Source organism: Clarias gariepinus, chromosome 14 (genome assembly GCF_024256425.1).
Source record: "Clarias gariepinus isolate MV-2021 ecotype Netherlands chromosome 14, CGAR_prim_01v2, whole genome shotgun sequence".
In the NCBI taxonomy this organism is placed as follows: Eukaryota; Metazoa; Chordata; class Actinopteri; order Siluriformes; family Clariidae; genus Clarias; species Clarias gariepinus.
The window spans coordinates 17,786,478-17,812,377 of NC_071113.1; the positions used below are offsets into that span (position 1 = coordinate 17,786,478).

Here is a 25,900-nt window from a genome sequence, read left to right on the forward strand (position 1 = left end):
ACGCATACTTAGAACTGTTGCTGTAAACGGTGAATTCTGGTTGCGTAGCAATATGTTCACTGTTTATACACGTTAACATGTTTTTAAGTAACATTCTTACTTAAAAATTACCAAAGTTCGTGCGCGTGTGTGTTTATTTATATACAGGCGCTGCGACTGGAGCTAAATTGGGTCCTTCGTGTTTAACGTGTGAGATGAAAACTCCTTACTGTGATAGCTGTTGTGCCTCAGACACGTTGTGTGCCTTTGGGTAACTGTGTTTGCTTGTCATGTTTATATTTATCAAACGCAAATCACAATCGGAATTTAGTAAAGCTCAAGATGAGCTTAGGTGAGTATTCGCCTGAAACAGAGTAACGTTTTTTTTTTTTTTTTAAATAAATCATTTTATAACTTTAATTTCCTAATTTTAAACCCTAAATAATTTATTGCTCCACAAGTACTGGCCCTTTTTGAGGAGTACTAGACCATTACTTTTTTTTTATCTTACAGTTTGAAAAATTGAAAATCCATTACATTATCAAAACTGTTTTATTAATTATGTTTTTTTTGTTTTTTTAAACAGAGACTTGTCCGTTTTGTGGAAAGGCCTTCAAAAGGCTCAGATCTCATCTTCCTCACTGCAAAATGTCCCCTGGCCTCAAGACTGTCCAAATGACTGATAACACACTTAAAGAAACTCCAGATCCTACTTTTAAACACACAGGTGACAAGGATAAGACCTGTAAGTTAAATACTGAAACTAGGTTGAGTTACCAGAAAATACAGGTAAAATCCAAATCCCCAAAATTTGAAAAGGTGAGCGCAGATAACGAATTTTTACAAAACTCATCACAAGTCACGATCACAAGCACTTCATCTAAAGTTCCATCGACAGAAACAGCGATCACAAACACTTTAAAACACAAAAGCAAGTGGCTTGCTAAAAGAGAACAGGAAAAATTAAGAAAAGTTAAATTGCAAACACAGACAAGAATTAAAATCACTGGAGTTTCTCAGCATAACAGCAAAATATATGAAAACCCTGTTAATGAAACACCATTATTAGAAAAAGAAGTCAATGGGCAAAAAAAGGTTACGAGAACCAGTTTGACCTCTTATCTAACCACCAACAGCATCGACCGCCCTGTTTCAGAGCTTTTACAAAGTGGTCCATGGACGACACCCTGCCAGCCTGAGCAAGATGTGCCACAGTGCCAAGCAAGTCCGGATGCATCAGAGCAGATACAAACCAGCCCAAAGACTTGGACCAACGAATATTCTTCGGGGTATGGAATAAAATCGAAAAATTGGGTTGTATTTCAAACCAAAACTTGTGTGTGGGACCACATTAAACAAGGACTTTATAAAAAGAGACATGATCATTTTCAAGTGTCATTTCCCGTAGATTTAGAACACAAAGTGCCTTTATCTAAGTGTGTAAACACTTTTGAGTTTGTAATCAAGCCATATACAGGGAACGACCAAAATGCTACTACGAAGACGTCCCCAGTACCGTTGCCGATTTTCCAAACCTCAGGACAAAAGCAAGTTGAAGACAGGCTCAGTTCACGATTGCAAAACGTGCCTGTTATGGGATACTCACCTGATATGGCAACAGGTTATGGTGGAACATTTTTCGTCTCATCTCATTCAGAAATCTCCACTAATGGGAATTTTTTGGAGTACCAAACCCCCAAGCCTTCAACACAGAGTCAAGGTAGAGTAACTGCCTTAGTAAAAGTTTACATTACTACTTTTATGATGTAGACAAAACACAGTAAGTCCAGAAAAAAAAATTGGAAGGTACAGTGGTAATTATTATATTAAAAATAAATTCATAAAAAAAGTGTATGAATGTTCAGTTATTTGACAATGAAAATAAACATTCAGTTTTATAGGATATGTCTGCTTAATTAGACACAGCTTTGATGTAATGGAGCTCTTTAGTTACTTCCTGTTTATATTAGGAACTCTAAAGTTTCTTATTATTAACACTCCTAACTATTCTTCAGAAGCAAAGAGCCATTATCTGATAAGATTCATTCTTTCATCTTTAATTAATTTATTAACCATAATTTTTTTTTTTTTTTTTTTACATTTTTACCAAGTCTTTGGTATATACAGTATCTCACAAAAGTGAGTACACCCCTCACATTTCTGTAAATATTTAATTATATATTTTCAAGGGACAACGCTAAAGATATGAAACTCTGATAGAATGTCAAGTAATCAGTGTACAGCTTGTATAATGGTGTAAAGTTGATGTCCCCTCAAAATAACTCAACACACAGCCATTAATGTCTGAACTGCTGGCAACAAAAGTGAGTACACCCCTAAATGAAAATGTTCAAATTGTGCCCAGTGTCAATATTTTGTGTGGCCACTATTATTTTCCAGCACTGCCTTAACTCTCTTGGGCATGGAGTTCATTAGAGCGTCACAGGTTGCCACGGGAATCCTCTTCCACTCCTCCTTGATCACATCACGAAGCTGGTGGATGTAAGACACATTGCGCTTCTCCACCTTTCGTTTGAGGATGCCCCACAGATGCTCAATAGGGTTTAGGTCTGGAGACATGCTTGGCCAGTCCAGCACCTTTACCCTCAGTTTCTTCAGCAAGGCAGTGGTTGTCTTGGAAGTGTGTTTGGTGTCATTATTATGTTGGAATACTGCTCTACGGTCCAGTTTCCGAAGGCAGGAGATCATGCTCTTCCTCAGTATGGCACTGTACATGTTGGCATTCATGGTTCTCTCAATGAACTGTAATTCCTCAGTGCCGGCAGCACTCATGCTGCCCTAAACCATGACACTCCCACCACCATGCTTGACTGTAGACAAGACACATCTGTCTTTGTACTCTTTACCTGGTCGCTGCCACACACACCATCTGAACCAAATAAGTTTATCTTGGTCTCATCAGACCACGGGATGTGGTTCCAGTATTCCATGTCCTTAGTCTGCTTGTCTTCAGCAAACTGTTTGCGGGCTTTCTTGTGCACCATCTTTAGAAGAGGCTTTCTTCTGGGACGACAGCCATGCAGACCAATTTGATGCAGTGTGCGGCATATGGTTTGAGCACTGACAGGCTGGCTCCCCATCCCTTCAACCTCTGCTGCAATGCTGGCAGCACTCGCACGTCTATTTTCAAAAGCCAACCTCTGGACATGATGCTGAGCATGTGCACTCAACTTCTTTGGTCTACCATGGCGGGCCTGTCCTTTTAAAGCGCTGTATGGTCTTTAGCCACCGTGTTGCAGCTAAGTTTCAGGGTGTTAGCAATCTTCTTATAGCCTAGGATATCTTTGTGTAGAGCAATAATTCTATCTTTCAGATCATTAGAGAATTCTTTGCCATGGGGTGCCATGTTAAACGTCTAGTGACCAGTATGAGAGTGTGAGAGCGATAACACCAAATTTAACACACCTGCTCCCCAAGGACACCTGAGACCTTGTAACACTAACGGGTGACATGACAACGGAAAGGTAAAAGGGCTAATTGGGCACAATTTGGTCATTTTCATTTAGGGGTGTAGTCACTTTTGTTGCCAGCAGTTCAGACATTAATGGCTGTGTGTTGAGTTATTTTGAGGGGACATCAACTTTACACCATTATACAAGCTGTACATTGATTAATTTACATTATATCAGAGTTTCATATCTTTAACTTTGTCCTTTGAAAAGCTATAATAAAATATTTACAACAATGTGAGGGGTGTACTCACTTTTGTGAGATACTGTAGGTCTGTATAAACTAAGGCCATTACAGCACAGTGAACAATATTATGAACAAATTCTCATGTATACAGAGATTTTTTGTGCTTCTGTATCTGTCTGTGCAGCTCCGGTGACACAGCTGAGACTTGGAGATGTGCGACTGAATGAACTCGCATCTTGGTACGGTGCTCACTCACCAAAATCACCCAAAGAAGCTTTGACAATCGTTAACAAAGGTCATTTTCTATTTTGTTTTTGTTGTAAAATAATTCTAGTTGATAAAGACAAAGGGTGCCTGAGTGTGATCAAAGTTTTATACAGGTTAGTGTTTGCCAGGAAATGTCATTTAAATTGTCTGGTGACCTCAGGGAAAACACCAATCCTAAAAAATGGCATTGTGCACCTGCTGTGTAAGCTTCCCAAAGGTACTTAAGTTTGGATATTTAAAAACATGTTAAGTACCCTGGTGGGTTCACACATTTATTATACAGGTGTGTTTTAAAGGCTTTATTTTTAAACTTGAGATTGTCTTGTGATTGGTTTGCAATTAAAAAGTGCCAGCCCTTTCTGCTTCTAACAAATTTGTTGTACTTGTGTATTTACCAGGTTGGCAGTGGTATTACAGGAAGTACATTGATGTACAGAAAGGAGGGTTTGGTGGGATTGCAATGTTGATTGGTAGCTACTGTGTCCTGAGTTACATTTGGAATTACCCAAATATCAGTAAGCTTGTTTCAGATATAATTTTATCTTGAATAGTATATACAAGTAAATTGTGTAAGAAGAATATTCATTATGTGCTAAATTTGTGTTTTGCTGCTTTGCAGAGAAACACCGGTGGAGAAAGTATCATTAGAATATTTGGTGGATGTATTTAACCACAATTATTTTTCATTACCATCAGTATTTGGAAGAATTCTTGTTTGACCCACAGTGACCTCAGAGTATTGCACTATGTGAACTGCAGTATTTTCATGGAAAAGATGTTTTATAAAGTTATTTATTTATATTTATTTTAAAGCATAATCAATTTCTGTTACAAAGTTTGATATACAAAAGTAAGTGTGAAGAAATATAAATCCAGACTGCTATTTAAGTATCAGTGTATAATAGAGTATTACTTAAACACACCACCCTGATGTACGTCCAAACCACAGCACTTAGTTAATAAATGCTAAAACATTCATGGCTTCATCACAGGTAACACAAACTTAACTTTCCTTGAGGAAGAAATATGAGTGAGGGGTTGATAGAGGGATGAATCTTTGCATTGTGCAACAGTGACAAACAGTTTATGTTCAGAAATCACATTTTTGTTTTTGTATGTTTTGTTATACAGCACCCTTCACAATTATTGGCACCCTGGTCAAGATGTGTTCCTAGGCTTCAAATAAATAAATTTTCCATTTAAACAATACAGAACCACAAAATTTGAAAAAGCCAACATTTAATTGAAGTTCAGTTATTAAGTGGGAAAAGAAATCCACATTAAGAAAAATATATATACAGTACTGTGCAAGAGTCTTAGGCACCATATTATATGCTGTACCAATTTTGTCATATATGTTTATCATGTCTGCATAATTATGTACAAAATAATTCAGTATTTCCATATACAACTTAAAAATTAATAAATAAATAACATTACAGGAGAATATATGCATGGCAAGAGAAAATATATAGTAGAAGACCTACAGTATATAGTACAGTTTTCAGATGATAACAAAAAAACCTAATGTACGCTCCTGGGAATTGCTAAAAAATTGTTAGGTTTTACTGAGCTTGCTGGAGAATGAGTTCTTCTGGTAACTTTGTCACACTCGCTCCTTTCTATTTTTGCAAATCCCAGGAGCGTACATTAGGCATGTTGAAGAGTGGGTAAGAGAAATCGGCTTCTGTGTCACGTCATTTTTATACCACAGGGAAGTCATGAATTATTAATTAAATGTTTCTAGATACTTTGATCAACTTAAAAAACTACAGTAAAATATTACAAAAGTGTTTTAATTACATTTATTATTTTGAAATTGTTGGGAGGGGGCAATAATTGTGGAATAGGTGATTTTAATTTAAAAAACCTTTTTTTTTCTTATTCATTCAAGTGAAAGGTTTAATTTTTCTACAATTTTCAGTGTGAGATTATGCTTCTGCAATAGAAAAATGAATTCATTAGAAGCTTTAACCAGGGGTGCCAATAATTGTGGAGGGCATTTTAACACATTTTAGACCTAAAATGTTAAAAATGTTGGACTTTTATATTCCACTTACTGTTTAATATTTGCTATTTAAATAGATTACAAATTATTGCCAGTTTTGGTGTGGGGGTCTAAAGAATGTGGGAGTGTATAAAATATTTTATTTTCATATATTTGAAAGGATTATCATAAAATGCGTATTTCAGGGAACATGGAGGTGTCAGTAATATTATTTTTAAGTGTGTTTACTACACATTGATCACAGTGGCTGTAATGTGGTTAAAGAAATAGTGTGATATTTATACAGCAAATGTTTCTACTTTTTAAAATTTAAACACAATAAACAATGTTATTCCACAATCTCAGTATGGTAGTACATGCTACAGGGGACAGATGTGCTAACTAAAGAAACATATACCACAAGTTAACTGTTGTATTCAAAGTGAATTTAATATTGATTGATCTTTTCTGTTGTGAGCACAAATTAAACAGTAAATCAATATCTGACCATATATTCTGATTTCACATAAACAAGGTATACGCAACATAAAAAATAACTTCCTTTTTGTTTAATTTTCCATACTTTTCTTACAAAATTATAAATATTTTGTTGTACTCTTAATTTTTAATACAAAACAAATGTTGCAAATAAAATTTTATATGAAAAATGAAATGTTACAAGCATGGTGACAACTTCAAACTTTCAACATGAAGGTGTTAAGATTAACTGAAGGCCACACACGTACCGTAAAACAAATAATGTTCAAATTGTTTTCATGTACACTCTTCTAAGGCAAGGAAGCCCCTCAAACAAAAAGGTCTTCAGGCTGAACCTCTTTCACCCACATAAGCTCAGATCACAGACATCATATCATAGTACAACTTCATTTGTTCATCATATTTGGTTGAACTGCTGGAAGAAAATATACAGTATAGTGTTGCTGATTAAGGAAATTGTATTTTAGGCACAAGCAACCTTTCAATACAAACATGCACAAAAAACAACACACAAATGTATCAAACCGTTCACTGCTGTTTATGCTGAATTGGTCTCACTTCTGTTGTTTGAATAAACACATTATTAACTTGTTTAAGAAGTTAGAAAAAAAGCCACAGTCAGAAATTTTAGAACTTGTAATTGGATGTAATTGAATTGCATGTGGGATCCAGTTCGCCACTTAAAAGTTCCAGATAGATCTCTGAATGCACCATAATTCCTTTTTCTAACGAACCACATTTCTAATAAGATCTAAGCAGTTCTGCTCTGTATTTCTAGAAAGAACTAGTAAAAAATCTATCTAAAAATAGTTTGGTGCATAGCAGTAATATAATGTAGAAATCTATATAGTTAACATTTAATACATATGATGATTGAAGATTAAATTCTAAGTCTATGAAATAATATCAAATTATATAAAGTAGCATTTAAATTTGTGAGTGTGGCTTTAAAATGTGTTCTCATGGTAAAATTAACTTGGTGGCCACATGGGTAACTTGTCAATCTTTCTCAAATAACATGTGAAGGCAAGGCATTAAGTCTCCTCCACATTATATAAAGATGTTGGTATTCAAATTACTTATCAAATACCAAATAGGGACTAGAGACAAGCTGCAGAAAACACAGTTGTCTAAAAGACACTATGTTTATGTGTGCAAACATTAGTTTCTGCAGCTAAAAATTGAAAACAAGAGAGAACATAGCCTGACCAGCAGGGAACACTAGTCACAAGCGAAAAAAAAAAAATGTTTGGGACAATATCTCTCTGGAATCATAGAAATGCAACCTACAATCACACACAAGCAGGGTTTTTTTATCCAAGCTTAGAAGCAGCATAAAGAAAAAGAAATCATTAAAAAAATGAATAAAGCACAAAAAGAATGTAACATCGTACCCTCAATCTGAGGACTTAGATTCACCTGCAGAAAAAGAAAACACTCAAAGTGAGCTTGTCTCTGTGGGCAGGAGATCACATACCTTTAAGGTACAAAACTAAATGCTAAATAAAAGAAAAAGGAGCATAGTCGTTGGTCTTACAACAGTATTCAATTCCTCACCTGGACTGCATAGTTTAGGATTTCAACCAGTTCAGTCATTCCGTTAATTTTCCAACAATTTTTTTGAAAACATAAATGTGCAGTGCAAGGAGGATGTGGGACTGAGATTAAATCCTACTACTACTACTAATAATAATAAAACAACTAAGTGTCTATATTTAAATGCCCTATTTGATCATAAGCTACTGCAAGTATCTTATTAAAAAGATAAAGGACAGCTATAAGCCATAAACAGTAGGTCTTTTCAGACACAATACCTGCCTACGCCTAAACTAAGATAGACACAGAAAACCTCCACAGAGAGTGTAACTTGGTACAAGAGTATTCAAAGCATCTGTATGAGTAGATATGTTCCAAAGCTACACACAGACAGTAACACACACATCATACACATGAAAAATGTGTAACCAGCATTTTCAAACATCAGACCTTACTGCTTTGTGTGGGTGCACGTCCAAAAAGGCTCTCATGTAAACGTTTCCAGAACAGTAGGCACAGTCTTTTTTTGTTTTCCACTGCCTCTACGCAGTTTAGGATGTACTAAGGGGACACTGTGTGCACAAACATTTGTTTTGCTGAAGTACATCCTTCAGTCTCACATGTCGCAGGATTAAACTTACAATTCTGAGAGTATCTAATAAACCCCTCCAAAAAATCTAACAGTCTAATATACTATTCACTGCAGCTTCAAGCACAGAATCGGTGTCAGAGAGTTGGACATGACCATGTTCAAATGTCTGAAGCTGTTCAGAGGGATAAAAATGGCCAGAACTATGCTGTGAATGACTGGGAGATGTGGAGTAGTGGGCAGAGTGAAAGTGGTGGTGCTGGCTGCTGCTGCTACTGATGATGTTGGATTGCTTTTTCTTCATGTCTAAGCTGCTTTTACTGAAGGTCTCTTCATGTCCCCCCCCACCCCCTGGATCCTCAAAAGCTGAATATGCGTCTGTCCTATAAGCAGGCTTTATATGGCATTCTGTCCTCTCTTTGTATCCTTGCATGTGTGGTGTGTCTGGGAGAGGGGAAGTCTCCATCAAAACTGGGATCTCCTCATTACAAGGTGAATCCATAGCCTCCAAGTTTGAAGCTAACTTCTTAGGTCCACAGCAGAATTCCTCTAAAAAGCCATCTGCAACACATTACAGAACGGTATGATGCAGTCAACACCATACACGTGTTACATTAAAAAAAAAAAAAAGATTTAAACAGTAAATGCAAATTTTTACCTGGGTCTACAAGTACCGTTCGTTTGTCTTGAGTCAAATTGTTCCGTTCCTCTTGGTTAAATGTCCTGTCAATCATCACTATTTCTGATGAGGGACTGGACCGCTGTGAAAAAATACACATCTGAGGAAGGTTTATAGCTTGTGCTCCTAATAATAGGCAATATTAGTCAATGATGTACTAATTCCTCAACAACAACAAAAAACGTCTCTAGAACAGGATTTTTTTTTTTATATATACTTTAAGAACCTCAAGTTAAACCTACCTCAGCCTCCACCATGAGCAAACGCCTGTATTTGTTTATCATGGACTGTGTTCTCACTACCACTTGTGTGGAAACTGCCTCAAATTCTTCATCCACTGTAAAGAAAAACAGCAACAACAAAAAAAACTTGCATAAAAACTTCTATGGATACAATTTGAGTGTGGATAAAAGTGTAGAAAATTATACCTTTGGCAAAATCATCCTCACAGGGTGGCTCCTCGTGGAACACGTGATAGGGCAGCAATCTGTTGAGGACATCATTCAGTGACGCGAAAGGGGTACGGTCTGGAGACACAACCCCAATATGATCCATCTTTAGCTGCTCAAGAACCCTGTAAAAAGTGGAGTGTAAATAACAATACTTTATTATAATATCAATATAAAAATAGATAATATTTCAAAGTTTGAAAAATAGCAAATGTGTCGTGTCACTCACATTTCTCCTCTGCTTAGCTGCTGATTTGCAGGTCTCTTTAAAGTAGTTAGGAGATGGGATTCCTGGTTGGCAGTTTTTAAACCTGAAAATTTACACATTTTCTTAAAATGTTTAAACTTGACAGTTGACAGAAAAAAGAAAACAAACTGATATGTAAAGCATATACATACCTTTAATATCAAGAAGGTTAGCCAGCTGGGTCTGAGCCTTCTGTTTTGATAATGCGGAATCCTTTTAAATCAGAAAAAAAATGTCTATAGAGTTACTAATAAAAAAAAACTCAAAGAAGGAGAAAAAAAATGTTGGAGGGAAAAGCATGAAATTTAAACAATATCTTACCAGGTTAAATGGTGCTTGTTCTTTTTCAAACTGTAGATCTTGGCCTGCTGAGTGGGAAGAGTTTGTGTTGTTCTGTGCCACAGGTACCAAAAGACGCTGTCCTGGGCTAACAGATATCTGTAGATGAGTCTGGAGAGGCTGGCCTGTGGAGTTTACCATGGTCAGACGATTTTGTGCCTGCAAAGACTGTACAGCTGTTGGAGTAGGTGATGGGTTGGCAGCCCAGACTTTGGCTGTGACACCAGGCCTTTGAGCAACCTGCATAACCCCTGTAGGGGAGGCTTGTCCCATCTGACCTGCATTAATCATACCTTGATTCAGCATCATCTGTCCACCAGCTGCAAAATTCTGCCCAGCAATAATCTGCACAGCTGTATTCTGGTTGGTCAAGATAGAGTATGTAGTAGTGCTAGTTAAGGATGGGTCACCCATGTGAGTGTTGGTTTGAAGCACTTGGCCGTTTACCGCCTGAAGTCCATGAACAGTGCTGCCAGTTGGCAGCAAATACTGCCCCTGGGGAAGATTGGCCTGGACCTGTGGTTGTCCTTGCTGTCCAAATGGAGAATGGACTACAATGCTGGTGGGCTGACTCACTACCTTTACCTGCTGGGTAGTCTGTGGAGTTCCATTGGCTGTGTACGCAACAGTATTAACTGGGTTTGCAACAGTAGTGCTGTGGGATTGGATCCCCAGGTTGCTTATATTGTACATAGTTTGTCCACCTGTCTGGAGAACCTTAGGTTGAATAGGTCTGACTAAAGACTGTGGTACAGGGCCTCTCTGAATGATAATATTTTGAAGCTGTATCGGCCCTTTATTAAAGGGAACAGATATCTGCCCTGGTGTAGAAGGAACGAAAGATGTACCCTGCCCAGCACTGCCCATCACCGTGTTTCCACCAGGCCTCAAGAGAATCTGAGGCCGCTCCAAACTCTTGATAGTCATCATGGAGGGAGTACTTCCATTAAGAGAGCTTAATGAGAGCTGAATGTGTCCTGTTGGTCCATTTGGCAATGGCAGCTGGGGAACTTGCTGAATAAAAGTCTGAGGTTGTGCCCCAGCTACAGGCATTGGAGCCACTAGTCCAGCTCCTGAAACACCTCCAGAAACTAGCTGCTGGTGGAAAGTTGCAGTGGCAGGACACAAAGCTGGTTGAGACTCCAACAATGCTTCTTCGGCCAGAGTCTGCTCTGTGATATCTGCCTCCAATAAAGACTTCTGTAAAATATCAAAAGGTTGGTCCTCACTACCAAGGTCAACCCCACCACTTGGGGAGACGCTACCCTCAAGCTCATCTTCAATAAACTGAAGACTACTGGAGAGTCCAGAATCACCAGCCTCTCCAAACTCTTCCAAATGATTATGGCCATCTTTAAGTCCTTCATTTGAGCCACTCTAAGCAAGAGAAAATACAATGCAATAAATACAAATATTATACAAAAAAATGTTAGCAGTTTATACTGAACTAAATAATTACTGTGATTCTTATAAAAGAAAGCATTCTTACTGTTTCATTTGTGAAAAATGAGGTTGCAGATTCATAGGCTGCATTTGTCAGGTCATCCTCTTCTATCTATTCAAAGAGCACAAAATTCCCTACAATATTATTTAAAATAACGTAAAGGTTTTATTAGCTAATAAATGAAAAATGTTAGGTTAGACCAAAGAAATGTATACTAAATGTATTGATGTCAGACTATTTCAGAAAAAAAAAAAATACTATAAAAAAAACAATCCATATACTGTACATGACCACTGAAAAATATTTATAAGCTTACCGATTTGGTATTGGAGCCATGAAGATAGTCGTTTAGAGCTTGTACATCTCTGTTTACAAAAGAAAATGCATATAAATGCATGCTAGTGAATATTGTCACAGCAAAAAGTTCTTCTTAAAATTAAGCATTAGTAAATCTGACATGCATTATTAATCTTTGTGTGCAATATGAAAAAAAAACTCTATTTACAACAACTTCGTCATTAACTTAACATTATTTTTAAAAATGTGAGAATTCTATGAAGTTTATATATCAATTTACTTTTTATTTTGTTACAATGGCATAGCTATTCATGTTCCTAAATAGCTAGCTATTCCTAATTTTAGTTCAGATCGTATATTATAAAATTTAGAAATAATCAGTAAACTTCAATAATCCAGCTCACCCAATAAAATCCAGAAGACGGCGATCGTCTTCATCATCCATGACACCTAAATTAAGAACAAACACTTATAATTTGTCGTCTTCTTTCCTCGTTAGTATTTATAGTGAGATAGATCCCTTCTACAGTATTTTTCACACTTTGTTTTTTTTTTCTGTTTGTGCAAGAACATGAAATATAGTTCTTTAATATGACATTAATTGTTACATCCAAATGTGTTATCATTGTAGTAAGATTCAACATTTTTGAAGATATACATTTACACTAGTAAGATCTGAATGTATGTGTAGGCCTCAGCATTGAAATGTGAGATATGAGCTTCTGGTAAAGTATGTTTGTCAAAATCAGTCAAGTAAATACCTTAATTGTATAAACAATAATTGTTTGTACTGTTGTTTTTTTTTAAGTATGCTGTTGGTCAAGGGGAAATTGCTGGTAACGTAGGGTGTGTGGATTGTTTAGGGGTCTTTGCACGCTTGTCCTCAGTGTTTTCACACAACACAAAGCAGCAGCTCCTCGTGTGTTTTACTGAGTGTAAAATGGCGGCTGCGACCTGAAACTGCGCCACTCCGCTGCAACCACACACAAAATGTACGGACACCACCATGTTAGATCACTCACAAAACAAACACTGTTCAAATAGTACGGAAATGCGTGCATGTGTGAGAGAGATACGACGACGTGGCATGAAAAAAACACAACACTTGAGGTGATATAAATGACTGGGACTGAAGCACAGCAATGTGTGGGGGGATGGGCAGGGCCGGTTTGATGTTCCCTCAGAAGTGTTTAAACGTTCTTGTTAAATTGTAAATAAAACATGATGCTAATATGTCGCTGACCCACACACATTAAATGAAAGGAAGGCTTAGCAGAATTAATCTATTGATGTAAAACTGGATTACCTATTTTTATATTTTATAGGTTATAATCTTGTTCAACCCCCCTTCATTTTCACATTGACTAACAATAAAATGATTTTATTTATTTATTAATGTTCGTTTGATCACTTTGCTAAGGGCTTTCTGTGCATGTGAGCTGAACAGATCTGTATCCGAGTGGCTTGGCCACTTTGTGTTTTGTGTAATGGCTGCTTCACTTAGTCGTTACACTCGAACAAAATAACACTCGGACAATGTGAATGTAGCCCAGGACTCAGCCAGGCAAATAGATTTATATATTTATAGCCCGATACACACAAACAGCACTTATTTGGTTTGTCACAGTAAGGTTAAAACTGTTTTTTAGACAAACAAGGGAGGAGAAAAGTCTCTTTTCCTTCCTCTCTTTGAAGAAGAAAAAACCCCACAGCCAGCTAGCAGAGCTTTAGCTCTTGGTTTGTTGCAGTCAGGGGGGCGGAAAGGAGACGCAGCAAAAAGCATCAACCCTCGATATACATCCTAATTTAAACTCTGCCACAGGAGGGACTGTTCACTCTCTATCTCCACTCGGATCCGATCTCAAACTCTAAGCTCTGGCGGTTTGTTTTATTTCCCTTTTTTTTTAATTTTTTTTAGCTTAGCCATTCGGCTCGGCGTGGTCTCGACTGTCCACAATGGCAGCTCCGGAAGAAGGTAATGCGATCAAAAAACAAACAGAGCGATAGTCTCTGGGTTTGTGCAGGAACAGACGGAGCTGAGCAGAGGACAGTGGAGAGCGCAGTGTCCTGTGCTTCACTGCTGATCAGGTGGACTCAGCGAGGACAGACACACGGCCACCATGGGACTAGCGAGCACTCGCAGGTTTCATCTGATCGCAATCATTTCGGATGCTCGTCTAAACAAACACGATCTACATTTTCGTTTGCGAAAGGCAGTCAGATAAACCTCATTAAATACTGTTTTAAAATTTTAACACCTAATGTCCTGCCCAGGAGAGAGTGAGCGCTAGCCTGCTACGTTAAGCTTCCCATCCTGTCCACTAACCGCTCCAATTCGACGACAAAACCATAACGAAGAAAGCCGTGTCGAACAATAAATATTTATTTCCATTTGCATAACATAAAGACGACTTTGAAAAAGAGGCAAACCCTTACTCCTGTCTCACTCCTCTTGAAACCCAATATCTCCATTTGGCAACTTTTAATTTGCTCCCCCTCCTCTCCACCTCCTCCTCCTTCTTCTTCTTCTTCTCCCTCTCCCACTCATATTTTTCCCCTCACTGTCCTTGCTCTGTCTCAGATAGATTTTTCTCTCCGTACTCTCACTCTTCCCTCCCCGAAGGAAGGGGTGGAAGGAGGCCGTGTGTGTTTTTTCCTTGAAATTTTTATCACAAAATTATAATACACTCAAAGGGAAACTCACCGTCATGAAAAAGCAGTGCCGTGTCACCGGGGTTTCCTCGCCATCTCTGCACGGGCCGCTGAGGCAGTGTTGCTCCAGCAGAAGGCGCATCTGCAGCCCTGAGGGAAACACCACCACTAACAATACCAGTAACAACCGTAGCCCCAAAACACCACAGTTACTCACAAACAATGTGACACTCTCCACTTTTAACGTAACACTTTATATAAACACATACAGTCTCACATGGCTGACCTTTTAGGTCACAGTGTCACCCGACAATCAGTTCAGACTATAAACGTTTATTCTCAATTGGTTTAATAGCCGTGTTTCAGCGCTAGGGGGCGGAGTGTGGACTGGGACCACACCCAAAACAGCCAATCATTATGAGCTATTGTAATTATTACAGTGCCTCAGTAATATGGCTTACATTAATGGAGCTTGGAAGGTTATTAACAGTTTCACTAAAGTGTCTTGAATGATATTACTGATTAATTGTAATTGTTCTAGTTGTGCTCGTTTTTAAATACTTGAAAAATTATTGAAAAATGATGTGAAAAAATGGTTCACGTTATGTTTTTCTGGATTTATTATTATTATTATTCATTAATACGAATATAATACTGTAACAATGTTTCACAATGACATGCATTCATTTTAAAATGTAATGTTTTATTAATTTATAGTTTACAGTTATTTTTTCCATTTGTATGTATTTCTTAAATTGTTTTACAGTCTTTACTGTCTTACATGTTAATAGTGTTGTATAATCATTTCACTGACAAATAATAAAAGTAATGTCAGGGAAATAAAAACGTGTGATTTGTTTTACTGTCAAAGCTACAAATCTGTTTTTTATCCTAGTATTATTTTTCCCTCTCCATAATTTAGTAATGCAGTGGGGTCTATGTTGAGAAGACAATATGCAGATGTTTAATCCAAAGTCGTGCAAAATAAATAAAATAAAACTCTAAACAGAGCATTATATTAACAAGATGTCTGCATGGTTTTTATAGTCTCCTTGTAACGTAAGAATTTATTGGCACAAAGTAATGTTTCTATCCAAAAGTAAAGAGAAACTACATCTTGGGGAAATACACTCACGAGTCACTTTAATAGGAACACTTCCTTAAAAAAAAAAAAATCTAATCAATTCTTTTTTTATCAGAAGTATTTTCACCAAAAGATTTGTTTTATGAAGATTAATTTAAAACCTCATTATACTGACATCTAGTGGGCAAATTTTGTGTAGCACAAAGAGGATAGCTTGGCATGCACAAACAGAATTAATATGGACAAGTCATTTTTCATACATCATTGACAATTGTTAGTTAAATCTTACTGATTCACTTGGTAACTCAATTATATTTATCCAGTCACTTTTTTGTTGGACGGCCACCCTCACTATCTGAATATAGTAATACATTTTCTGGCCAAAAAGCAGCACACTCCAAGGCCTCATTGTCCACCTTTAGATGTAATAACAGTGCACAGTGTGGTGGTGGATTCATGTGTGAAAATGATTACTCATGCTCACAGAACCACACATTCATAATTTGAATTCTGCAATATACCTGTTCCACAGGGAAGATAAATGTCTATTGATGTGTACCCTGGTCATTCAGTACATTTAGGTCATCAGCTGACTTTGTTTTATTGCCACATAATTGCAGAGTCTAGACCTGACCAACTGATCCAACCCCGATCATAATAACACTGCCAACAGAGGCTTGTTCAGTGGGCGCTATGCCTGATGGCTGCATTGCTTCATGTGCTTTCCTTCTTTCAATAATAAACATCGCTGTGATTTCTATGGTCATTTTGTTACCACCTATCTTTGCTAACCGTTTATGTAATTAAAATTCATGATTGTTTTTCTGACTACATTTCTTTCAAAAAGGGGAAGGGTTAGCACAGTCCTTACAGGTTTTAATAATGTGTTGGCCAGACCTTAAAACAAGCTATATGTTGTATATATGTGTTGGACAGTTCTTAACTCAAGTCCACACACACACACACACACACACACACATACAAGGCTGACAACCATCAATGATGTATAAAATATTTTTAGCAGCTACATGTCCATATACAGTTTAAAAAATGCATGGTGCAAAGGACATGTTTGTGCACACTACTACCATCTCTGAATCTGAACAAGCCTCTAACAATTTATTACAAGTATTAATAACCCTATTTGGAGAACTTACTTCAAAATGTTGCTAAATAGTCATTCTCTTTCTTTGTGGATCCATTCAAATGTAATAACTTTGTAGCAAGTGTCGTCGTGCTACTAGGTTGGTCACGTCGTTTTTGACGTCATATTGGTCACAATGGAAACGACTCAGGCCCCGAAGCGAGCCTTTATCTGGAAACACCCCTTCTGCTCGACACAAGCTTCTGAGTTTCGGAGTGATAGGTAAAAACACAATACCGCTACGCCCTATCTGGTCTGTACAAGATCGCCCATATATTACGTAAGACTGAATTGGCCAATGAAAACACAAATAACAGACGCGTTTCTTTTGGTCCAATCATCTTTCGGTTTATTAGAATACGCCTGTCTCGCGCGTGTGCTCTACTTCCTGGTTGAGCTGGAGGATTTGTTTCAATAAACATGGATGAAATCGCAGCGAACGTGCGCACAAGTGACGCTGTAAAGGTCCCAGAGAGCGTTTTGCGCCGGGATCAGGCGAGACTGGAGGAGTTAGAGCGTCGCAAAAATGTCAAAGAGAGCCAGGAGGTTTCAGAGGAGAAAGTCTGTTACTTCAGGGCAAGTTTTAGCGCGGAGAAGACTGCTATTGAGGAGCTGCTCTCCAGCTGCACACAGACTGACCGGCAGAACGCCACGGAGGTTTTAGAGGAGGCAACAAACATGCTACAGCGCCTCCAAAAGTTCCTGAACGACAGCACGATATTTCTCACAAAGTACGAACTGAGACAGGCGCAGGAATCTCTACAGCAACTGCAAGGCTCCATCGCGGAGAAAAGGGCAGAGGGGATGCCCAAAAAGAAGTTCGCGTTCCGGTCCCGTGGCGCCGGGGCGAGTCAGCAGGCAGCCGTCCCCTCTGCCGGTACTGAAGGGGAACCAAAGGCAGATCCCGGGCAGACCGTGGTGGACTCTGTCGGCAGATCTGAACAGCAGTGCGGCTTCTCAAATGCCCACGACGAAGTTTTAATCAAGAAGTCTGAAGAGATCCAGCAACGCGATGTTCTGTTGTCTCACCTTACGAATTGCAAGGTCAGACTTTACGGCTCACCGAGTACCCTGCATATTAAAAATGTAAGGGGTTGCCAGATCCTCAGTGGGCCTGTGTCCAGTTCGGTTTTTATTGATGAGTGTAAAGACTCCACTCTGGTACTGGCCTGTCAACAGCTGCGCACTCACAACACCACATCCACCCAAATATACCTCCATGTGACTAGTCGAGCAATCATAGAGGACTGCCACGGAGTCTCTTTTGCTCCTTTTAACTGGAAGTATGATCTACTAGAGGATGATTTTCGAGTTTCTGGACTTGACCCCAAACGAAATAATTGGGCCCAGGTGGATGATTTCAACTGGCTTGCTGCTGAAACGCCTTCACCAAACTGGACTGTCCTTCCAGATGATAAGAGGACGACTTGTTGGGACGCTACCGAGCCAGAAGCATGATCTGGCATTTTTATCCTCTTAAAGTGTTGTTGATTAATGGCATTATCAAATTCTAATTATCATGCCTGTACTTAAATATTTTCCTATTTAATGCAATGTCTTATGCCTGCTTGTAAAAATAAACATGGCCATGTTAAATGCATTATGACTTTATTTATTATTCACCCTTCTAGTGTTAAAGGTAACATAGCATTATAATAGTAACTGGTGACGGGATCATAGGCCACCAAGGCTCATCCATGCCTGCAAGGACATAAGCCTAGCCTGTCTGGTCCGATCCTACAGAAAAGCCACTGTAGCAAAAATTGCCGAAAAAAGGCAATACTGGCCATGACAGAAAGGCACCAGAAGACCCAGTGCACCATAGCTCACTGTGCATGTAGTCCAGCAAGAAAAGGAGCTCAAGGTGACCATACGATGCAACGGGTAAACTGTCTGGTCCCCAAAGGCCCCACCCCACAACCTACAGCACCCAAATGATCCACCGCCAACATTTCTGTGCCGAACACCACTCTCCCGAGAGATCCTGCAAAGTCAAACCGGTGGCAAAAGAAGAACCAAAAACCTGTTTAAATGTTAATGATTTTAATGTCATAGCAAATTATTATTATTATGAATGTATAATTCTATAATGTACTTTAGCTAATACTTTTTATGATATTTTAAGAATGTGATACAGTGAGACCTGGATTTCTCGTCATACTCATGTTTATTTTCACACTTTTCACGTTTCAGAATTTGACAGATCATCAAGGAAACCCATCTGACACAAAAAAAATTCTCAAATGAAAGAACCTTTTATAGGTTTCACAAAATTTAAATTCAGTGTTATGATTTTAAATCTGATCTCAAAGTGTATATAAATATATCAACTGTGACATTGTTTGAGCCAGCATGTATACATTACAGTTGTGCTCAAATGTTTTCATACCCTGGGACAATTTGCTAAATATGTACCATTTTTTTAAAAAAGAAAACCTAAGTGAGAAGGCAAAAAACATTTTTTTAATTCTTAGAGGACTTAAGTTTATATGTCAGGCATAACAGAATGGCACAATCATCAAACAAAACATGACAACAATGAAAATGACTAAATAATCCCTGTTTAAAAGATTGCATACCTTTAGGTCTTAATATGGTGTATTGCCCCTTTAGCATCAATGATGGCATGCAGTTTTTTGTAATAATTGTGCATGAGGTCCTTAATTCTCTCAGATGTTATAGCTGCCTGTTCTTCTTGTCAAAATGCCTCCGGTTCCTGTACGTCTTTTTGGTTGTTTTGCATGAACTGCATGTTTGGGATCTCAAAGTGACTCAATGACATTGAGGTCAGGAGAATGTCAAGAATTTTCGCGCTGTAAAATGCAAATTGTCTGCCAGTATTTTCTAATAACATGCATTCATCTTGCCATCAATTTTGACTAACCAGGATACCTATACATTAATAAATCACTTAACAATTACTGTTATATACTGTATATCTTGTCTTTTTTCTTCCATAAATATGTCAAAAGCATCAGTCTTTTTCCAGGGCCTTTCTGCAGGTGGTGAGATCAGTGAAACAACTCACTCACTCATTGTCTATACAGTACCACTTTATCCTGTATGCACACTTGCAGAGGGCCTGGACCCTATCCCAGAAGACTTAGGGCATGAGGTGGGGTACGCCCTGAACGAGGTGCCAATCCGTTACAGGGCACTCAGTGAAACCATTTTCTTCATTTTCCATCTCCAGCGTTATAAAAAAAAAAAAGCTAATATTGATAGAATCAGGGCATGTTTAAACATGGGAAAAACACCTGATGATTGAATAGTTCTTGGAAGAGGGACATATTGACAACTTGCAATATGAAAATGTGATGTATCAGTGCCATTCCAGTGACTCCATGGAATCACACATACAGTATATTAACACATTAACATAACATGATGTATTTGTTGCGCACATTGATAAACATATTTTAATGTAAATACTAATGTGCATTAAATGTTGATACAAGGTGTTTTTATATTTAAAAACCCTCTTAATCCATTGTGGAATACAGTAGATTTACCAAGTTGCTGGAAACACTCCCTTAAGATTTTGGTCTATGATACCAACCTCCCCTCCAACCACATCTCAAAGGTGCTTTACTGGATTAAGATCTGTGATTGTGGAGGTCACAGTGAACTGTCATGTTTTAGAATCCAATTTGTAACAGGATGCGTTATTCTGTGGTCATAACGTGGACGTGGTCATCAACAGTTTCCTGATCTTAGCTGACAGGAGTGACAGAAATAGAGCAGTTTAAGTTCTGCTCCCCTGGTGACTTTTGAGCATTGCTTGTGAGATCACATGATGAATAAAACCAATCAGGTACTACAACAGCAACTTACTGGTTGGCAGATCTGCTGGCGGAGGATTTCTGTAAGCGGGATAACCTGATTACTGGTTTAGCGTGACGTAAAAATACTCATTGAGGTACCTAGTCTGGAGAACGGGCGTTTACTGTAGTTGAGGAAGGAATCTATTTGTAGAGTAAAAAGGAAAAAAAAGATGACTTTTATTCCATCTGAATTTCTGACATGGAAACATCTGGAGTGGATTTTAAATTGGTGTTTAAAGATTTACATCTACAACATATCAAACAGTGGATCTAAATACTGTTGGTAGAGGACAGTGTAAATTACAGGTGAACAAATAGACATTTTAAAGTATCTCTCTTTATAGATATTAGGACCAAAAGATGGCTCTTGGTAAAGTGAAGTTTGACTTAAAAAAACGGGTAAAGTTGGCCCAGACGCTATGGCTTGTGTATTGGCTGTCTATCATTGCTGGAGTGCTTGTCTTTAGCATGGGTCTTTTTTTCAAAATTGAACTGCGAAAGCGAAGTGAGCTCATGGACGACAAGGAAAGTCACTTTGTGCCCAACCTTGTAATTGGTATTGGACTCTTAGCGTGTGGCATTAGTGCCTTTGGTGGCAAGATCTGCTATGACTCGTTGGATTCCTCCAAGTTCACAAGGTGGAAGACAATTATAAAGCCATTCCTTATCTTCTGTTTGATCTTTAATGCTATCCTTTTCTTTACTGCACTTTTGTGCTTCACCATGCGCATACCACTACAATTTACCCTTGCCGAAGGCCTGAAAAATGGTATGAAATATTACAAGGACACAGATGTTCCTGGTCGCTGCTACATGAAGAGAACTCTGGACCTAATGCAGATGGAGTTTCGTTGTTGTGGAAACAATAACTACAAAGACTGGTTTGAGATCCAATGGATTAGCAATCGCTACTTGGACTTCAGCTCAAAAGAGGTCAAAGAGTGAGTGTTTGTTTTTAAAATTTTGAGACTCAAATGTTCATAAATAGTGTAGAATGATATTTGTTGATATCTGCAGCTGAAGTGTTGTATATTGAATGAAATTTTTGATCAGCCTAAACATAAGTAAATATTTCATTTAGCTTCAATAATATCCTTTTTAAAAGTATTTTTTACTGTTCATTCGTCGTAGTTGAAGTTGTTTTAAGTTGTTAGTGAGTTGACAGTGTGCATGAATGATGTCAAGTGTGTAAGCTAGTTCAGACTTAGTTGATAATCTTCTTGAATCACACTTTGACGTCTTTCAGAGCTTAATGTCCTTTTCAATCACTTTGAGACTAGTTTGACTGGCTGGAAATAGATCAGGGAGCAACATTAATTCAAAATGTTGCTGAGGTTATGATCATGTTTTGATATAATGACAGTTGATATTTCATGATCAGTACCAAAAATATTTTCAAAAATATGTTGTCAGATACTTATTTATATACATGTGTAATTTTACACTTGTTTATCCAGTTTTATTTTAAAAGTTTACATTTTAAAAAGGAAAAAAATACTAATTTATATTTATGGCATTTGGTAGATTTCTGATCCAGAGTGACTTATGTTTAGTTCATTACACATCTGAGCAGTTCAGGGGTAAGAGCCTTACAGAATAATGGCAGCCTGGTTGTGAGGATTGAACCTGTTAATTTTCGAGGAGTAATAGTACAACATCTTAACCACTAAGTTACCCCTCCCTCTATATAACCTTTTCAGGCAGTTTTGTGATGTCAATACATCTCATACCATACTGGTTTTCTTGTCTATAGCCGAATCAGCAGCAATGTTGACGGACAATATTTGTTGGATGGAGTCCCCTTCAGCTGCTGTAATCCCAGCTCCCCAAGGCCCTGCATTCACTACCAAGTCACAAACAACTCTGCTCACTACAGTTATGACCATCATACTGAAGAACTCAACATATGGACACGTGGCTGCAGAGATGCTCTAGTTTTCTACTATGGAGGACTGATGAACACTATTGGTGGACTAGTGTTTCTGCTTACTATTCTCGAGGTATGTTTTTAAATGTACTACGTTTTAAAATGACAGACCTTAATGGTCGTTAATGTAGACCTTTAATTTATCAACACAAAACCATATCACTCACATGCAGTATACCGCTTTTCCTTTTCATTAATTGTTGTCCAATTTTCTGATTTCGCTGGTGATTATTTTATAGTGGATATTTTCCTTTTACTTTCTCCTGCCTCAGGTTGCTGTGATGATCGGACTGCAGTATGTGAACACGTCTCTGTCTACACTAGTAAACCCAGAAGACCCTGAGAGTGAAAGTGAGGGATGGGTACTGGAGAAGACAGTCAAGGAAACCTTCACAGACCTCATAGATAAAATAAAGGCAATGGGAAAAAGCAATCAGGTGGAAGAGGGGGTGGAAGTACAGGCAGTTTCTACAGTCAGCTGAATATACTATGCTTATTAAACATTGACTACTTCATTGCCATCAAAGTAAAACCTACCTATCTGAGAGTATACAACATGAAAATTGAGTCAGATTTTTATTTGAAAAATAAAGCCACTTATGAAAGAAAAATGAATCCAAATCCTGTTGGAAATTTTGTGGGAGCTGTTATCTGAAACCAATTTGATTTTTATGTTTTGCTTCCTTTGCTCCCTATATATTTTAACAAAAATTACATATTAGGCCAGAATTAATTAAAAACTTACCCAGTTATCTTATATATAACAAATAATACTAACAAACCATAAAAGACATACCTCATTTGCTAAAACAACAACAATACACAATTCAAAAAGCAAGCATACAAACAAATCAAGTACCTTTGCAATTTTATTCATCATAGAGGTCTCTCTGATATATTTGTATGATCTTTTTAAATGAGAGTTTCCCTCCTGTAGCTCTTCACCAGCTTCCATCATGTTTCTGGTTTAACTGCTTAAGCAATTTTGGTTTGTGTTAGAGTGTATCTTAGAAGATGTACAGAGATTACAAATATAATCAAAATAAATGGATTTACAAAATGTTCAGGACTGAGTTTCCCAAAAGGCATCATTTTAACTGGAAGAGAGAGGGTTTAATTTTGATGCTCTTTCTATCACATTTCTGCTGTGATGCTTTTGGGAAAGGGATCATGCTACAAGTTGCATGGTGACGAACAGTTCAGCAGGATGCTATAGAAATGGCGGCAAAAACTCTGAACCTGGATTGTTGTCCCCATACTTGTATTCTTTGATTTTTTTTGTTTTTATTTATTTTTTTGTTTCTCTGGGAGCCGTGGCTCTGACAAGCATTTTCTCTTTTCTTTATAAATAGTTTAGTGTTCTAAGTATATAAGTGAAAAAGGTTTGACCAAAAATTCATTTAAATATTAGGTAGTATTTATATGTTTTACATGTTGCTGTAAATAAAATGTACTATAGCAAACCCTGACAAGTGGATTATGATTATATTGACCTCTTTTAAGACATAGATTTAGTGCAGTTTGCCAGGAACTTTGCAGAAGGTATGCTTACGTCTTCGGATTAGTGTGTATAAAAAATTATACACAAAGGAATGTTGCGCTTGGGTGCAATCAGGTACAAGTTTATCGTTTCAAATGAGGACTTTGAAAGGAGATTTGAATGAAGTAAAACCTATTACGTTAAACTAATCAAAGGAACCCCATTATTAAAGAGACCCTCTGGTGACAATTGTTAACTTGGTGGGATTTACTTATGCTGTATACACTTTATGGACAAAATTATTTGGTCAAACCTGCAATGGCTTATGGAGTTGGTCCCCCTTTTGCAGCTATAACAGCTTCCACTCTTCTTGAAAGGCTGTCCACAAGATTTCTGAGTGTTTCTGTGGGAATTTGTGCCCATTTATTCTATAGAGCATTTATGAGATCAGTCACTGATGCTGGACAGAAAAACCTGACTCCATTTCAGTTCATCCTAAAGTTGCTTGATGGCTTTGAGGTCAGGGCTCTGTGTGGGCCAGTCAAGTTCTTCCACACGGAACTCATCAAACCATGTCTTTACAGACCTTGCTTTGTCATGTTGGAATAAAAAAGCACCCCACCCCCAAAAACTGTTGCCACAAAATTGGAAGCATAGGACTGTCCACGTCATATCCAACAGTCATTTGGAATAGAAAAGGGCCTTCCCCAATCTGTTGCCACAAACTTGGAAGCATAGGATTGTCCAAGATGTCTTGGTTTGGCTAAAGCATTAAGATTTTCCTTCACTGGAGATAAGGGGCCTGGTTGAATAAATTTTTTTTTACAGATTTGGCTAAATACTTTTGTCCATATAGTGTACATATGTATACTGTACATTAGGCAGGGCTGGGCAGGGTGCCAATCCATTGCAGGGCACACACTACCGGTAATTTGGGAACACCAATAAACCTAATTTACAGGTCTCAGAACTTAGAGAAAACCCACCAAGCATGGGGAGAACATGCAAACTACATGCATACAGAGAGGGGAATCGAGCCTGGCCGGGAATCGAACATGGGCCCTGGAAGTATATGGCAACAGTGCTAACCACATTAGGCAACCTAATTTGCTAACAATAGAAAGGAAACCCTCAGGAAAAATTAACATGGACAGTAGAAAGGAAGCCAACTTTGCTGCTAAAGCCGATAAAAAACAGTAAGCAGCTTTATGGTGCAGACAGCTTAGCCTTCTGGCAGTTGATCTGAAGAAGTGATCTGAAGATCTATTGTCCGCTGCATAAAAACATGGTAAATCACGTTGCATGTCATAGTTAGATTAGTGACAGAAAAATTATATTTCACATTTAATGGCATAATTTACAAAGTACATAACTGTTCTATAAGCTCCTGAAGCTTTAATGGAAGTCAATGAGTGTTATTTTGAAACTCAGAGCATGAAGCAAAGCGGTCACCAGCTTCATTTTGAAAGGGAAAGAATCAGACAATTGCACTGCTGAATGTAGAAGAGAAGATTATTTTAATTGTGGTGGCAAAATACATGCATGAAAAAGTATCTCCAGGCAAATAATTACATCAACCCAGGTTGCCAAAAGGGTTTACTTCTATCCTTCTATCCTTCTGAGAATCTTCTCCCCACAAATGCATCACTTTCACCTTTAACATCTTCCACATATCACTAGTTATCAAAATCCTAATAAAAAACAACATCCATGTATGCTAAACAACAATAGATACCTTGAAGACTATAACATGTTGGTAAAAGCTGAGCAACAACAGTGATTGCTCCATTTCTCCTATACTTTTCACAGCAGCTCTTAAGA

General features: G+C 37.9%; 4 protein-coding genes across 12 annotated transcripts; 3 read left to right on the forward strand and 1 right to left on the reverse strand.

Moving 5' to 3' along the window:
- The first annotated feature begins 82 nt into the window (after positions 1–82).
- si:dkey-21c1.4 (ATP synthase subunit f, mitochondrial) lies at positions 83–6,390 on the forward strand. Of its 2 annotated transcripts, none has more exons than XM_053511086.1 (5): positions 83–331; positions 566–724; positions 3,821–3,931; positions 4,302–4,418; positions 4,523–6,390. In XM_053511086.1, exons 1-5 carry the CDS (start codon positions 322–324, stop codon positions 4,549–4,551), a joined length of 426 nt encoding a protein of 141 aa, XP_053367061.1. In that variant the 5' UTR covers positions 83–321; the 3' UTR covers positions 4,552–6,390. The 2 variants fall into 2 exon arrangements, with proteins under 2 accessions (XP_053367061.1, XP_053367060.1); XM_053511085.1 differs by having other exon boundaries at positions 88–331; positions 566–1,699.
- Positions 6,194–17,100, reverse strand: bicral (BICRA like chromatin remodeling complex associated protein). 8 transcript variants are annotated; one of them, XM_053511081.1, is made up of 13 exons: positions 16,862–17,100; positions 14,673–14,770; positions 12,730–12,941; positions 12,373–12,418; positions 11,988–12,036; positions 11,717–11,782; positions 10,210–11,604; positions 10,041–10,101; positions 9,871–9,952; positions 9,621–9,766; positions 9,435–9,529; positions 9,172–9,292; positions 6,194–9,074 (listed from the first exon to the last, which is right to left on the reverse strand). In XM_053511081.1, the coding sequence occupies exons 4-13, from the start codon at positions 12,411–12,413 to the stop codon at positions 8,602–8,604; spliced, it is 2,529 nt and encodes an 842-aa protein (XP_053367056.1). In that variant the 5' UTR covers positions 12,414–12,418; positions 12,730–12,941; positions 14,673–14,770; positions 16,862–17,100; the 3' UTR covers positions 6,194–8,601. The 8 variants fall into 8 exon arrangements, with proteins under 8 accessions (XP_053367056.1, XP_053367055.1, XP_053367054.1 ...); XM_053511080.1 differs by having other exon boundaries at positions 14,405–14,770; XM_053511079.1 differs by lacking the exon at positions 12,730–12,941 and having other exon boundaries at positions 14,405–14,770.
- An 85-nt stretch (positions 17,101–17,185) lies between these two features.
- tbcc (tubulin folding cofactor C) lies at positions 17,186–19,730 on the forward strand. The gene has a single exon (XM_053511087.1). It carries the CDS (start codon positions 17,269–17,271, stop codon positions 18,304–18,306), a length of 1,038 nt encoding a protein of 345 aa, XP_053367062.1. The 5' UTR covers positions 17,186–17,268; the 3' UTR covers positions 18,307–19,730.
- A 1,273-nt stretch (positions 19,731–21,003) lies between these two features.
- prph2a (peripherin 2a (retinal degeneration, slow)) lies at positions 21,004–23,376 on the forward strand. Its single transcript, XM_053511963.1, has 3 exons — positions 21,004–21,613; positions 22,426–22,672; positions 22,872–23,376. Exons 1-3 carry the CDS (start codon positions 21,033–21,035, stop codon positions 23,079–23,081), a joined length of 1,038 nt encoding a protein of 345 aa, XP_053367938.1. The 5' UTR covers positions 21,004–21,032; the 3' UTR covers positions 23,082–23,376.
- Positions 23,377–25,900: the final 2,524 nt, after the last annotated feature.